Source organism: Oryctolagus cuniculus, chromosome 10, assembly GCF_051225735.1.
Source record: "Oryctolagus cuniculus isolate XC-2025 breed Fujian yellow rabbit chromosome 10, ASM5122573v1, whole genome shotgun sequence".
NCBI lineage: Eukaryota > Metazoa > Chordata > Mammalia > Lagomorpha > Leporidae > Oryctolagus > Oryctolagus cuniculus.
The window spans coordinates 64,245,231-64,260,282 of NC_142876.1; the positions used below are offsets into that span (position 1 = coordinate 64,245,231).

Below are 15,052 nucleotides of genomic sequence, written 5' to 3' on the forward strand. Positions count from 1 at the left end.
ATATTCAACTCAATTGTTATTTACTAATAACCTCCCTGAGGTCCTCATTATGTCAGTTCTGGGAGAAATGCCAATGAAATATTCAACATAATACAGACCTTCAATGAGCTACGAAATAACTGAAGAGGATGTCCAATCTAAGGAGGAAACTTAGCATAACTAAGAGCAACCAAGAACTCTAATAGATTCCCAACAGAGTGGACAGGGTGTTATGGGGGGTACCTGGGAAGACTCCTCAAACACAATAAAAGGAAAAGATGTGACTTGACCCAGTAGACTGCAGACATGAACACACACACATGAAATTTGTGACATTTTTGAAATGTTGAAAGTTACATGTGCTATGGACTGTCCTCTTCGAAACTCATGTTGAAATTTGATGGTCGTTGTGGAAATGTTGCAGAGTGGCTCCTTTAAGACGTGATTAGGTCCCTAAGAGGAGGGCTAATGCCTTTCCTATGGCATGGGACCGGGTTAACTATGGAAGACTCGATTGTTATTGCAATAAGGGGACTTTAATAAAGGCAAGTTTGGCTTCCTCAGCTTCCTCCTGCTTTCTGTTCTACACACATGTGCTTATCCTTGCACAAAAGACTCTCACCAGAAGCTGGGCAGATGCCAGCACCATGCCCTTGGACTTCCCAGCATGCAGGACCTGGAGCCAAATCCACTTCTTTCCTTTATAAATGACCCAGTCTTGGTATTATGGTAAAACAATAAAAAATAGATTTCCTCTCCTGTTAAGGGAATCACTATTCTGACTGCTCCAACCTCCCTTCTGAGCCACAGGATCCTCACTGCCCAAGCTACCATGTCCCAGGGACTCCCTGCATTCCTCAATAGTAACCCCATCCCTACCATTGCCCTGGAGAGCAGCCGCCACTCCATTCATCTTGCTCAGCCCGCTGACTCAGACTCTACTCGCCAGGGAGTTCATGGCTTCATCAGAGTGCCCCAATGGAAAACCCTGACGCTTTGCGGACGCACCATGTCTGGTCTCCTTTCTTCCTGCTTGACTTTTCTGAGATCTCCAGGATCAAGCCCCACCCTGCTCTCTATCCCTTACATCAGCCCTGCCTTGAACTGGGCAGTTTGCATCCATGTGCCTTGCTCCCATACTTTCCCCTTCTCCATTCAAAACACAGCTGTTAACCTTTGTTAACTGGGCTGGGTCATGCTTTGTCTGTCATGCTGCAGATTAGCCCATGATTATACTTTTCTGAGGTAAAAACACACATGCCTCCTTGTATATCGAGTCAAGGTTCCAGAAACCTTGACTGTAAGACACTGCGGAGAGGTCAGGACCACAGTGGCCTGCCTTGTTGCTCAGACTGGAATCTGTCACATGGACACTGACTTGATCCTCTTCCGTACTGGGAGAGTAGGCCACGATGAAGAGTTAGAGAAATAAAATCACTTTTCTAAAGCATATGGGACAGCAGCCATGACCCCAGTGCAGAACTAAAATACATTTGGTGGAGACAAAGGAACTTTGGAATCTGGGCATGCGGCCGTGCGGTCCATTAAAGGGGCACACCTGCATAGCTTCATGTTTCCTTCTTTGCAAGTTACTCACGCGTGTTGTTCCAGAAAATGTAGCTGATCAAGGCACAGTGTCTGATTCCAAGGAGTGAAAATGAAACTGACAATAAAGGAAGTACTAATTGTTCTGAAGTCGCTTTTGTTCCTTGTCCTGCAAAAGATGCTGTATAAGGTCCTGATAGAACAAGGACATCTGACTAAAAAGAAGCTCCGCCTCCTCTCTCTGCCCCCTTTTCCTACTGTGACCTCCTTAAAGGCGGTTGTGGCAAGCAGTTGGCGCCCTCTGCTGGAAGTAACCAGGGACACGGCTTGTCAGTTGTACAAATCCCAGCTTAAGGTATTTATTTGTAATAAATGAAAGAATGCATACTCTGCTCTAATCTATTATAGTCTGTTAGTGATATTTTATTTTTTTTTAAAGCTCAAAAATGCAAAACATAAAATACTGTCAGGTTATCAACAGGACATTTAAAAATGCTTACAAAGATTAAGACAAAAACTTTACAAAAAAGAGCCAAGGAATTCATTTTACATTTTAGACCATTTAATAGAGGTATTTGTTGTATACGTGGTTTCATTTTAACATCCACACATTTCTCCCTGGAAACAACCTGAGTTGGCAAGGAAATGTGAACTGATGAGATTTTCATTCACAAATAAATTTCCCAAGACATCAGCAATGATTCCGACTGAGGGTTTCTGCCAGCAGTTCAGGGCTCAGTCCCAGGACAGGAATGAGGGAAGACGCCTTGAAGATCGAATGCTCTGCTGAAGTCGAGGGACTGCACCTGCGCGCCCTTACTCAGCCAGAGCCTCCTCAAACAGCCCCGGAACGAGGTCTGGCTGCTCAGGCAGTTTTGCTTGACATCAGCTGTTCAGGAAACAGAAGACAGAGACAAGACTGGCTTAACTTTGTTGAGATGAGCTGGGGGGCACAACAGAACCGAATGATTCTCAAGTGGACTCCACCAGAATCCGGAAACTATTTTGCCACATGTGTGCCTTCCGTGACTAGAGTTCATAGAACACTTTGACTATGTAATAATTTCAAGGCACAATGGTGACTTTAAAGACACACAATCGATGTTTACGTTTTTAACAATTCTTTGGAACACTCACAATGCATAATTCTAATCCAAAAGCATGTGAGGAGATAAATCAAGTTTTTCCCCTAAAATGATCCCCATCTCTGAGAATCAGCTACGATGACTGATCTCAGGAAAGTTATTCCGCTTACTTTGTTTCAGATCCAGTGTTCTCCCTGTCTTACTGCATGAAGTGTGTGTGCGTGTGTGTGTGTGTGGATACGCGACTTAAACTGTTCCAGTGGTTCACCCCCGAAATGGCTGCCATGGCCAGTGCACTGCACTGATCCAAAGCCAGGAGCCAGGCACTTCCTCCTGGTCTCCCATGCAGGTGCAGGGCCCAAGCACGTGGGCCATCCTCCACTGCATTCCCTGGCCACAGCAGAGAGCTGGACTGGAAGAGGTGCATCCGGGACAGAACCAGCACCTCGACTGGGACTAGAACCCAGTGTGCCGGCACCGCAGGCAGAGGATTAGCCTAGTGAGCCACGGCAGCGGCCCTGAAATAGCCTTTCTAAAATGGTAAAGGATCTGTCATCCAGCCCATAGCTCTCTCAATACCTAGTCTACAGCCACGTGAACTAACACTTCCCCCCTGATGGTGGCCGTCTTCAATGCGGTGAGCAGGCAAGGGCGCACACGTACCTGGATAGCCCCCCACGTAAATGGGGTTGTTGGTGTCGGCCGAGGTGGACTGGGTGTGTGGACTCTGAGCAGCAACTGTGTTCCCGTCCACAGTGAGCGCGAGGCGGTGCTTGCTCTTGTTGGCTTGTAGGGTGTGCCACTTTCCATCACACAGAGTGCTGCCAGCTCTGGGCTCGTAGGCGGCTGTAATCCTCCCGGCGCCATTGTTCACATGGAACAGGAGCTGAGCAAAGCAAAGATCCACAATTAAGGAACACAGTCCATTTGCGTAATGCTCTTAGACTGGGGAAAATCGCAGCACTCTGTTAAGGAGGGCTCACTATGAAAAACAACCAAAAAAAAATGATTTTCACAAACAGACTCTTAGAGGATTCAGATGCTATCGTAGTCCTCAAGTTTCAGGCGGGCAGAGGGTCACTTCCATGGCAACGGGCCTGAGCCACACTGCATCCTCGAACCAGTGCCTGATTTTCAGGACTTTGCGGGAGTTAATAGGCCTCCTGAGGGTGTCAGTTGCTACCAGCCGACAGCTCCTAGGCAGGAACATCTACCTACTCCTTTCTTACAGGCTGTAGATGCTCTGCCGTGGCAAGTAGCAACAGAATCGAAAGCTTTGCCCCAGATGGGAGGTATTTTGACCTGAGTAGGGTCTCCGAAATTCACATGCTGAAGTCCTGACCCCAGGACCAAAGAACATGACTAGATTTGGAGCCTTTTTTTTTTTTAATGATGTATTTACTTATTTGAAAGGCAGAATGACACACACAGAAAGACAGAGACAGCGACAGAGTGAGAGTGAAAGTGACAGAGACCTTCCGTCTGCCGGTTAACTCCCCAAATGCTCCCAACAGCTGGGGCTGAAGCAGGCTGAAATCAGCAGCCAGGAACTCCGCTGGGGTCTCCCATGTGGTTGGCAGGGGCCCCAGTACTTGAGCTATCTTCCCTCCTTCCCAGGTGCATCAGCAGGGAGCTGGATCAGGAGTGGAGTAGGTGGGACTTGAACCGGTGCTCAGATACAGGATGCAGGTAGCCCAAGTTGGGGCTTCACTCACTGTGCCACAGTGCCCACCCCTGGGATTTTTAAATGCCAAGATCTTTAAAGCCCTGAAATGAGTTCACCAGGGCTGGCCCTAATGCAATCTTACTGTGTCCTTATAGGAAGAGGTGATGAGGACACAGACACACAGGAAAGATCGTGGAAAGACACAGAGAAGACAACCATCTGTGAGCCCAAGGAGAGGCTGCAGGGGAAACGGCTCTGCCCACACCCTGACCGTGCTCTCCACACTGTGGGAAAATCAGTGTCTGCTGCTTAACCCATCCAGTCTGTGTGGCAGCCCAAGCAGACTAAGACACGAGGGCAGAAGTTCAAGTGCACTCCCGTGACATTCTTATGCTTCATATGAACTCTTCAATGTTATTTCAAGGTAGATTGTGACAAATCGAAGATGTAATATTACAATCCCTTGGGAAACCACTAAACAAAGTCTGAAAAGAACAAAAATAGGGGGCTAGCACTGTGGCATAGCGGGTAAAGTCATCGCCTGCAGTGCCAGCATCCCATATGGGCACTGGTTCGAGTCCTGGCTGCTCCACTTCCGATCCAGCTCTCTGCTATGGCCTGGGAAAGCAATGGAAGAGGGCCCAAGTCTTTGGACCCCTGCACCTGTGTGGGAGACCTGGAAGAAGTTCCTGGCTCCTGGCTTCAGATCAGCCCAGCTCTAGCCATTGCAGCCATTTAGGAAATGAAACAGAGGATGGAAGACCTCTCTCTCTCTCTCTTTCTCTGTCTCTCTCTGTCTCTGCTTCTTTGTAACTCTGCCTTTCAAATAAATAAATAAATCTTTTAAAAAAAAGAGCAAAAATATAATAGGCAGTGATAGAGACAAAATATACAATGTACTAGAAGTTATTTTTTTGCAGTTATTATTTTTCTGATAACACGTTTGTAGATGCCACACAGAAATATATGAAGAGATGCAAAGTTTTTCAAAATTCTTTGGAAGTAGAGACCAGGGGGGAAAGTTGGGCAAAAGCCAGAGCCCAAAGCAGCAGCAATGTGACACAGAGGAGGAGAAGCAGGTCAGACAGGACGATCTTGGATCCTCTCCACCCCTCGACATCCTGCGGGTCCAAAGCTTGGCAGTGAGTAAGTAGTGAAATTCTAGAAACGGAATTAAGTAGGAGAGTGTAGAGCATAGAGACTGTTCTGTGCTTTGCAGGAGGCAGCTGCCCTGGCAAATTCAAGCACTTTAGTCCTACAGAAACACAGGTCCACCACGGTGCAGCAGAAACAGTGTCAGGTAGAGAGCAGAACCGAGAGGCTACCATCGCTGCTGATTTCCAGGGGCCTGGCTGTGGCATGGCAGACATTCAAGTCCTCAAACGCACCCAGGAGAGAGTGGGGCAGGGGCTGAAGATGAACAGGCAGCAGTGCCCCTGACACCCGGCATAGGAAGCCTGAGCTACAAGGGCTGTTTGCCAAACCCTCCAGGAGCAGTCCCCAGGCAGTGGTGACACTGAATCCCCAGACCACCCACCCACTCCAGCCAGCCAGGGTGTACAGAGGGTCAGGAGGGTGAGCTACCCTCACCTGACACCAAGGGCAGAGCTGCAGAAAAGACACCAGCGACCAGGCTTCCCTTCGCCTGTGCCCAGATGGCTCCAGGAGGGAGAGAGGCAGGCAATGGGCAGCTGGAAGCAATTTTGCAGAAGGACGTTCCACATAAGAGGTGGAAGCACTGTAAGTTTATTTTATTCTCAAAATGCAGGGCAAGAGAAGCTCAGAGGCAAGAGCAGAATGCTATTGGGGGAAAAAAAAGCCACATTTTTTGGCATCAAAAATTAAGTAGGGTGTAGAACATTCATTTCTCGGAGTCACAGTGAGCAGTAAAAAGAAATGAGCTATCGATACACACAGCCTCCTGCAGGAGCCTCCAGGCAATCGGGCTGACTGTGGAAAGCCAGTCTCGAGAGGACACTTACTGCATGAATTTGTATAACACTCGTGAAATAACAGCTAGAGCCATGGAGGACGGATTCGTAGCCATTAGGGGCCAGGAGGTGGGGGGTGGGCAGGCGTGGGGGTGGCAGTAAAGGGGTCACTCCAGGAAGCCTGTGATAATAGTACAAGTAGGTGTCTTGGTTGTGGTGTGCTTATCATACTTCTCACAAGCCACATGTGATGAGATTGTATAAACCTACACACACACACACACAATTGTGCAAGCTCTCGATTGTGCTAAATGCCCAGGGCATGAAGTTGCTGCTGTTCTATGTACAATGTTGTGCGTGATGGCATTTCTGGGAAGCCTGGCTCCAGGGTGCAAGGGGACTTCCCTGTACGTTTCACGCAACAACGTCCTACTCAGCTAGGACTGCTTCCCAATAATAAGTTAAAAACTCAGTAGAAAGGACAGGGCATCAGGTGGGCAGCCAATGCCCAGGTGGTTCAGGAAAGGAAAGCTCTTTGTGTTGCCCATACAATTATGCTCTAAGTTTAACTTCAAATACGTAAAAGAAGGCATTTTTAAATAGTCTTTTAAATGTGTGGCTATGTGGATGTGGCTGTGTCTACTGTTTCTCATCTGCTCTGTCTCTCACATGGAAACAGGGGACCCCGGAGAGATGAAGCACCCACCTTGCCATTTACAATCTCCAGGCCGATGGCGTCCACTTTGGCACTGCTGATCCCCAGGAGGACGCCATTCTCTGAGGAGGTACGGAACTCCAGTGTGATGTTTAAATCCGATCGGACTCTGTAGCCTTCCTTAACTGAAAAACACAGGGCGATCCCGAGTCATTGGTGAGCTCTGGCGGGCCCGGGCCAGCGCAGGTGCAGAGAGGTGCAGGCCTGGGCTGCCTGTGCATTTGGGCTCCACGCTGTGATGTTGAGCACCTGCCTGCAGCTCTTCCTGGACCCAGCTCCACCCTGACGATCATTACCGCAGGGAATGTGCAGCCATCATCTGTCGCTGTGGGACACTTGGTGTCCCGTACTCCGTGGACCTGGCCATCACATAGCGGCTGTTCCCATACTGCTCAGATTCAATCCCAGTGATCCTCTCATCATCCAGGGATGGTCTACTTGTTCCAGTACCTATGTTCTGGGCATCCTATCATTTACTGAGGGCATCAGAGTCCACACCAGAGTTTTTTTAAAATGAGGATTGGATTGGCTGATTTTTTTTTATTCATGTGATGCATAAACTCTCATATTTATATGTTTGAGAATGGGGGGAGGAGGAGGAAAAGGGGAAGGTTGAGAGAGAGAGAGAGAGAGAGAGAGAGAGAGAGAGAGAAAAGGCTCCTACCCTTTGGTTTACTCCCCCAAATGCCCACAATAGCTGAGCTGAGTGGGGCAGAAGTCAGGAAGCAGGGACTCAATCTGGGTCTCTCATGTGGGTGGTAGGGACCCAACCATCCATGCCATTACCTCTCAGCATGTGCATTAGTGGGAAGCAGGAATTGGGAGGGGAGCTGGAATAAGAACCGAGGCTTCCCATCCAATATGGGACATGGGCGTCATTAGGACGTCATTAGGTGCCTTAACTGTTAGGTCAAAGGCCTGTCCTTGGTCTTGACAGTCTATGCTGCTGATCATTACCCCAAAGGTCATTGTTAACATGGATAGTGGGGACAGCATTGCTGAAAAGATGGAAGAAACCAGTGCCTCGTGTTTGGCCTGTCAGGAGTCACACCATTCCTGGTGGCTATCTGATTAGCACAAGAGGAAAGAAGGCTTTTTACATTAAGAGTCAAGGAGTCGGGGCCGGTGTTATGCACAGTGGGTTAAACCGCTGCCTGAGACTCTTGCATCCCATATGGATATCGGTTCAGGTCCTGGCTGCGCCACTTCTGATCCAGGTCCCACTAATGCACCTGGGAAAGCAGCAGAAGATGGCCCAAGTACTGGGACCCCTGCAACCCATGGGAGACCCCAGTGAAGCTCCTGGCTCCTGGCTTCGGCCTTGCCCAGATATGGCTGTTTTGGCCATCTGTGGAGTGAACCAGGGGATGGAAGATCTCTCTGTTGGTCTCTCTTCCTTTGTCTCTGTAACTGTGCCTTTCAAATAACTAAATAAATGAAATCCTTAACAAAAAGAGTCAAGGAGTTAAACTGAAGCCATGACCAGTGGGCCCTGCTTATATTTCTTGGAGCTGAATTATCTTAAGAGTGTAGGTTAATCCCAAGGCTGTCTTTCCAGATTGTTGGTGATACATACCAAGAGCTGCGTATCCACTTCCTTCAAAGAAAGTTCCTTCCTGGGCCACAGCATAGCACCTGTTTACTGCAAAGGCAGACACTGGGCTGTCCTTGTCCAGCTGTTTGCTGTTGAGTGTCACCTCCCCGATGCAGGCAGGGATGCTGTGGGTGATCTAAACCAGATGACACGTGAGAGCGGTCAGGGCTGATTATCACAAGAGGCTGGCAGGTACAGATTTTCCCTATCCTTCATCAAATTTGTCTCCATGCATTAAGATGCTTTCTGGTTTCTATAATTTGTCACAACAGTTCGCAGGCACATTGAACTCTGAGCCAGTCTTTTTTTCTGAAAATAATACAGCAAAAGTGTTTTCCAGTATTTCAGTGAGACACTGTATAAATCAAGAATGCTGTATTTACCAATGTGCAGGCACAAATTTTCTGGACTTTGCTGAACTCTGCTGGGGCTCAGGGGCTGCAGAGGGGCACTGTTCATTACTAACAGCTGGAAGAGTTAGGCAGGTTCCCAGGGGAAGCCCCAACCCCCTTCAGTGGACGTGCCCTGACACATCTGTGTCTTGTACCTGAGCCCCAGGTGCACATGAGATAATGTGGCCAGAAACACATGGAGAACTACATTCCTCTGCAAAGCAAACACAGCCACAGCAGAGGCAAGGACCCTGTTTAGAGACTGCTGCTTACGTTTCCAATGTTCCTGGCCCGGTACTCGGAGGGAAGGCCTCCCAGGTACATCCTCCCTTCCACATCCAGCGTGGTCCCGTCTCCCACCGTGGTCACCCCGGGTGACTCTTGGCCATCAACAGTCACGATACCTTTTCTTTTAATGTACTCTGTCTTGACCTGCAGCAAGACAAAAACATCCATCACTTTTAAGGAATCAGAAAGTGTCAACATTACAGTTACGTTTGCAACACGCGCTCTTTACAGCTATAACAACCTGGATGAAACCCTGAAGGAGGGCTCAGATTTTCACAGAGTTGGTGAAGAAGAGAGATCGCACCTGACACAGGTCAGAAGTGGCCACAGGGCAAGCTCCCTATGGACCAGAAGGGTCCCAGAGCTCTGGTATTAGAAATTAGAGACCCGGATGGAACATTAGTCTTTTCACACCATGGGCTTGATTCACTTCCTGTCAAGTTGAGAGTATTTCTAGCACCTTCCATCCATTCTGCTAATGTTTGCTGAGTGCCTACCAGGTGCCAGGAACTGAGCAAGGCCCTAGGAGTATTTTGGGAAGCAGGGAAGAGCTCCCTCTGCCTCCAAGGAGATTGCATTGTCAGGGGGAGATGCCAGTCCCAAGGTAAGCCAGAGATCGAAGCGAATCACATTCCTTCAGGGCAGTGGAGTGAGCATCCAGGGCGGACGGGATAAAGCTCGAGACTGTACCGTGTGCCACTTGCCGTCGTTGAGCAGCGCCGGGTGAGAGACCTTGGTTCGGCCTTTACCGAGATCAAACATGAACTGGAGGCGGCCCTCGTGCAGCTGGAGCGTGGCATAGTCCACTTGGTTCTGGTGAGCCATGTAGTAAATCAGACCGCTGGACGCAAATGTCCGGATGCTCAGCTGGACCAAGAGCCTGGGTGAGAGCAAGACCTCATCACTCAAAGAACATGTTACCCTCCCAAAGGTAAAAGGAATCTCCCCAGGGGAACCCAGTAACCTTTCCAGCATTGACATTCAATACGCGGGAGACAGAAGCATCCTTCGTTCCTATGTGCATGTATCCATTTAATGAGCGGCTACTTCCCATCTCCGTCTGCCAGTTACTGTCCTGGGAGACGAGGAAGGAGTGTGCACAAAAAGGAGGAGGCCTTTCTCCTGGTGCTAACATCAGAAATACACCTAGAGGGATACAAAACTGGGCCGTGGAAGGGCTAACTGGTGGCCTCACTCAGCAGTGCACTCAGCATAAGCAACCCTGAAAAGATGAACTTTCAGCCAAGCTCTGAGTGGCAGAAGGAACAAGCCCTCGCTGAGCTGCCTAGGAAATGCCTGCATTCTGTTTCAGAACCACACAGAGAATATTAACATGAGGGGCTTGACTATGGCGGGGAGTCAGGAACCTCCCCCACGGCTATGTGGGAGTAGAAGCCAGCGCAGGTGCAGCAAAACCACCTGGGCACAGGATACTCTGCAATGTGGGGAGGCAGTGTGGGAAGGTGTTAGGGTCAGATGTCTCAGGGCACTCGAAGGATGGCTGGAGCGGGAAGTGACAGAGTAGAGAATAGGGGAAGAGGTGAGCTAGTAGGATGCATTGCAAATTGCGACTGTGCACTGGGAGGGATGCTAATGAAGAAGTCAAGGCTGTGACCGCTGTGAAGGGTGTTCCAGGAAGAAGGAAGAGGGGATCTTCGAGGTACTGGAGCCCTGGAAGTCAGGGGCTGCATGGCTGCTGGATGCACCGAGAGCAATGGCAGGGCTCTACAGAGACGGCAGTGAGCCAAGGTCTGAGGCCGGGTGACAAGGGCAGGGACCCCAGCTGATGGCAACAAAAGCAACAGGGCAGTGTCCCGTCTGAAGGTCTGAGCTTCTGATGAGGTTGGAAGGCTGGAAAGAGGAGCAATGAATGTGGAGTCTGGGGGAGTGTGGCTTGAAGTAGGTCTCCAGGCCTTGAGATCTTCATGGAAGGGTCCTGGGGGACAGGCAGATGTGTGATGGCCAGAGGGACCGTGCAGATTGCAGTGGGCATGGCATGAGGAAGTAGGGGGCAGGGGCATAGTAGAAAAGTTTGGGTAGACAGCTACACCAGGTCCGTGAGTGTTCACTTGCTGTGGGGTCGGAAGTCCAGATGATGACAGATGCAGGGGTCTTAAAATCCAGGATCAAGCTGGATTTAGACAGATACCCACATGCTCTCCTGTGTGTCTGTCGTCACCCCTCAGTATCTGAGGAGGATTGCATCCAGGACTCCCTGCAATACCCAAATGTGTGCCTGCTCAAGTCCCTTGCATAAAATGATGTAGACTTTGCATAGAACCTATGCACGGTCTCCTGTATACTTTCAATCATTTCTGGATGACTTACAATGCTTAATGCAATGCCAGTGTTGTATAAATCACTGTTATACTATACAGTTTATGGATTCATGACAAGAAACATCTGTAGGTGTTCAGTATAGATGCCATTTAAAAAAAAATGCTTTCCAACCATGGCTGGATCCATGTGGAGATGGAGGGCTGGATGTACACATGGAGAGGTGGCAATGAGCCACCATCAAGAGGGGAAAGACAAACTCTCGGCCCCCACGCAGCCACACACTGAGTGTGTGATTTGTGCCAGCGCTGTGCTCCGCTCCTGTCTCTCTGCCTTCTCCCGCAGCCCTGTGGCTGAAAGCCGCACATCCCATCCTACAGCGAGAGCTTCCTCCACTGGAAAAGACCCGCGACTGCAGCACGCCTCGCTCACGGACCCCAGAACTGCACCCACCTCTTTCTGACAGCCGACTGATCAAAAGGCAAGATGAAATGGCTGCTTTGTGAGAGGCCAAACTGGTGCGCATCGGTGACATACTCTGGAGGCGTGTCCTCCACGCACTGTCCCTGGAAGAGACACATGGGGACACTCAGCTACCGCTGCTAAGACCCCGCTGAAGCACACACACGTTCCTCCATGAAGCAGCATCTCAGCAAGCAGCACTGCACTCACTCGTGTTTGGTTTCAGTCCTGCACTCATTGGGCCCCGTGTCTCCCTAAGAAGGCCGTGAGGCCCTCTTCCTTCCACCTGATCCCTCTCAAGCTCATTTGAGTTCCTATGGACACTTGAGTCCCTCCTACAATTTTTTTCATAGATTTCTGTATTTATTTGAAAGGTAGAGTCACAGAGATGGAGAGACAGAGACCTTAAACCAGCTGGTTCACTCCTTAAATGGCCTTAACAGCTGGGGCTGGGCCAGGCCAAGGCCAGGAGCCTGGAACTCCCTCAGGGTCCCCCATGTAGACGGCAGGTGCACAAACACTTGAGCTGTCTTCTGCTGCTTTCCCAGGTGCAGTAGCAGGGGGCTGGTTAGGAAGCAGAGCAGCCGGGACTTGAACTGGCACACATCTGGGATGCAGGCAGTGGCTTAACCTGCTGCACCGCAATGCCTGCTTCCTATGAATTTTCACCAGGGGCAAAGTCCTTGCTGTCTCCCCTAGGTCCCTGCCAGGACCCCAGGCTCTGGGAATGGCCAGGATTCCTGTGGCAAAGAGCAGCTGCAGCACAGGCACCAGAAAAGAGAAGCCCCCATGCGTGATGGGTCTCACAGGCCTCGGAGTCTGAGGTCTTTGTGTCCATATGGACCAGAGCAAGGTGTACACAGAGAAGCTGGGCTGGAGGGACCTCCAGAGACTGGGAGTCCAGGGCAGATGCTGGGCCGCCTGCAGGCTGCTTTGCAACGATGCTTTGCACAGTGACCCTGAGTTAAGTGAGACTCCCAATTCTCAATTTTGTGGCTTGGGGCAAGGGGTGGCAGACAGCGGACAGACGTGACGAAGGAAACTGTCCTGAGTCCGAGCTGGGCCCTGCTTAGAAGGCGCTGTTTCTGGATGCCAGTGCCATTATCTGCGTTATTGGCGTGCACACTTGTGGCAGAGCAAAAAGAGAAACCTGAGGGGAGGACAGGAAACAGAACCGCTGTTAAAAACATGTGGCCCACGCTGGCTGTTCCTAAAGGGATCTTTTGTTTGTAGGCAACAGTGACGTGTGCAATGGCAAACAAGCTGTCTCCGTGGATCCAGGCTATCGCTATCGGGGCCTGTGATCCTTGCATGCAGGGCCCTTTGTCTGCAGGTTTGCTCAGAGAACCACCCCCTGCTTTGCAGGGAGCATCAGCCAGTTTATGTTGCCTCCGCAGCTACTTTTAACTAGACATTTCGAGGTGGATGTCGTGGTGCCGCAGGTTAAGCAGCTGCTGAGTGAGCCTACATCCTGTATCAGAGTGCCACCTGGAGTCTGCTCCTCTGCTCCCAGCCTTCTGCTAACGCAGCCTAGGAAGCAGCAGGTGAAGGCTCAAGTGCTTGGACCCCTGCCACTCATGTGGGACAGAGTTCCTGGCTCCCGGCTTTGGCCTGGCCCAGGCTGGCTGTTGCAGGCATTTAGGGAGTGAAACAATAGATGGAAGATCTCTCTTCTTTGTCTTCCCCCACCCCACCACCACTCTGCCTCTCAAATAAATAAATCTTGTAGAAAAGCAAATACAAGTTTAACTTTCTCATACCAGAAGCAGGGCTCAGTCACCCCGACAGAGTTTCCAACACTGTCCCCACCTGAATGGCTCTAGGTGGCAGCCAGAGGTGAAAAGTCAGAGCCATTTCTCCTGCCTTGCTGGGGAGGCTCCTTTAAATGGGCCGTTCAGACTTCTGCCCTGGCATCTAAGGTGAGCACTGCGAGGTCACAGCCTGCCCTGGAACCCACGCCTGCTTACTTGCACCCACTAGTTCAAGCTACCCACAGTTAAACCTGTTTGAAGGATGCCCTGGACCCAACAAAGGCTTCGACCCAGGTGCCCACTTCCCCTTTCTCTCTGGGCACTCTCACTTCTGGGCACACTGTATCTCTCTCCCGCCATCTGCGGGTAGAGAAAAACCTTCAACTTTCCCACTGTGGTTGTTTCAATGAAGCCTTTCCTGCAACCCAAGTCCTGATGGTGAGGCTGTCCAAGGAAGGGGCCCACACAGGTGGACAGCCTGCTGCTGCTCTTTGTGCGATGGCTGCTGCCAACAGCGGCTCCCAGCTCTGCCATGAAACATATCCTGGCCCTGTGCTTTTGACCATGGGAGGATGACCCCCTTGAACCACTTTTGCAGGCTTCTATGAAAACTGGCTTCTGGATGTTCTGCCAGCAAAAGCATGGCTGTGAGGGCTGAGGGTGGGTGGGGGGAGGAGGTGGGAGTGTTCCTCCCTCTTCTCCAGCACCCAGTGACCCCCCTGTGGTTCTGTTTGCCCCCAGGAGGCTGCTCTGCTCCATCTCTTCTCCCTCAGGCCACCCCGGCTCCTGGGCACTGCTGACAGCTCCCCCTCTTTGTTTCCTGGCTCTGGTTTCAGCTCCCACCACCTCTACGACTACTTCCCATTTCAGTCTCTTCAGGCGTGAATTCTCTTTCTGCCCAGGCCTGACCGATATCATTGAAGAAAGTCACTCTTACTGGACTAAATAAAGGCAGGGACTCTGGCAAGAGCTCGCTGTCCCCTCCATGAAGAGTCAGCAGAGGGCTTTCTGACAGCAAGCAGGTGTCCAAGTCCACTTGTTCGTAGCCAACCGCACCAGTGAAATCCAAAAGTCTAGATACAAACAAGAAAATGTTTTCAAAATTAAAGTAGTATAAACCAATACTAGAACCCATGTGGTGGGATTACTGTACAGTTAAAATCCATTAAATTATGTTTCTCTCATCATCATTATTCGTCATTAATATATTTCTCTGATATCTTCACTGATTTCTTATTTAGGGGTCTCCCCTTCCCGGAGGTGCTGAGCTACCCTTTACACAATGGTGTGGCTTTTCTGTCCTGTGCCTGCACGGATCCCACAGGTACTTCCCCAGGACACAGCTGTGAACCACACAGAGAAAGTTT

The 15,052-nt window shown here is 50.2% G+C and overlaps 1 protein-coding gene across 1 annotated transcript in view; it reads right to left on the minus strand.

Moving 5' to 3' along the window:
- Positions 1-1,926: 1,926 nt before the first annotated feature.
- LAMA1 (laminin subunit alpha 1) overlaps positions 1,927-15,052 on the minus strand; it is a 177,003-nt gene continuing 163,877 nt past the window's right edge. Inside the window, exons 56-63 of the mRNA XM_051851430.3 lie at positions 14,623-14,758; positions 11,926-12,038; positions 9,886-10,075; positions 9,181-9,339; positions 8,498-8,651; positions 6,913-7,046; positions 3,273-3,495; positions 1,927-2,413 (exon numbers count right to left, since the gene is read on the minus strand). Of these exons, the coding sequence (XP_051707390.3) occupies positions 2,253-2,413; positions 3,273-3,495; positions 6,913-7,046; positions 8,498-8,651; positions 9,181-9,339; positions 9,886-10,075; positions 11,926-12,038; positions 14,623-14,758 (1,270 nt within the window). The 3' untranslated portion in view covers positions 1,927-2,252. The remainder of the gene's footprint in view (positions 2,414-3,272; positions 3,496-6,912; positions 7,047-8,497; positions 8,652-9,180; positions 9,340-9,885; positions 10,076-11,925; positions 12,039-14,622; positions 14,759-15,052) is intronic.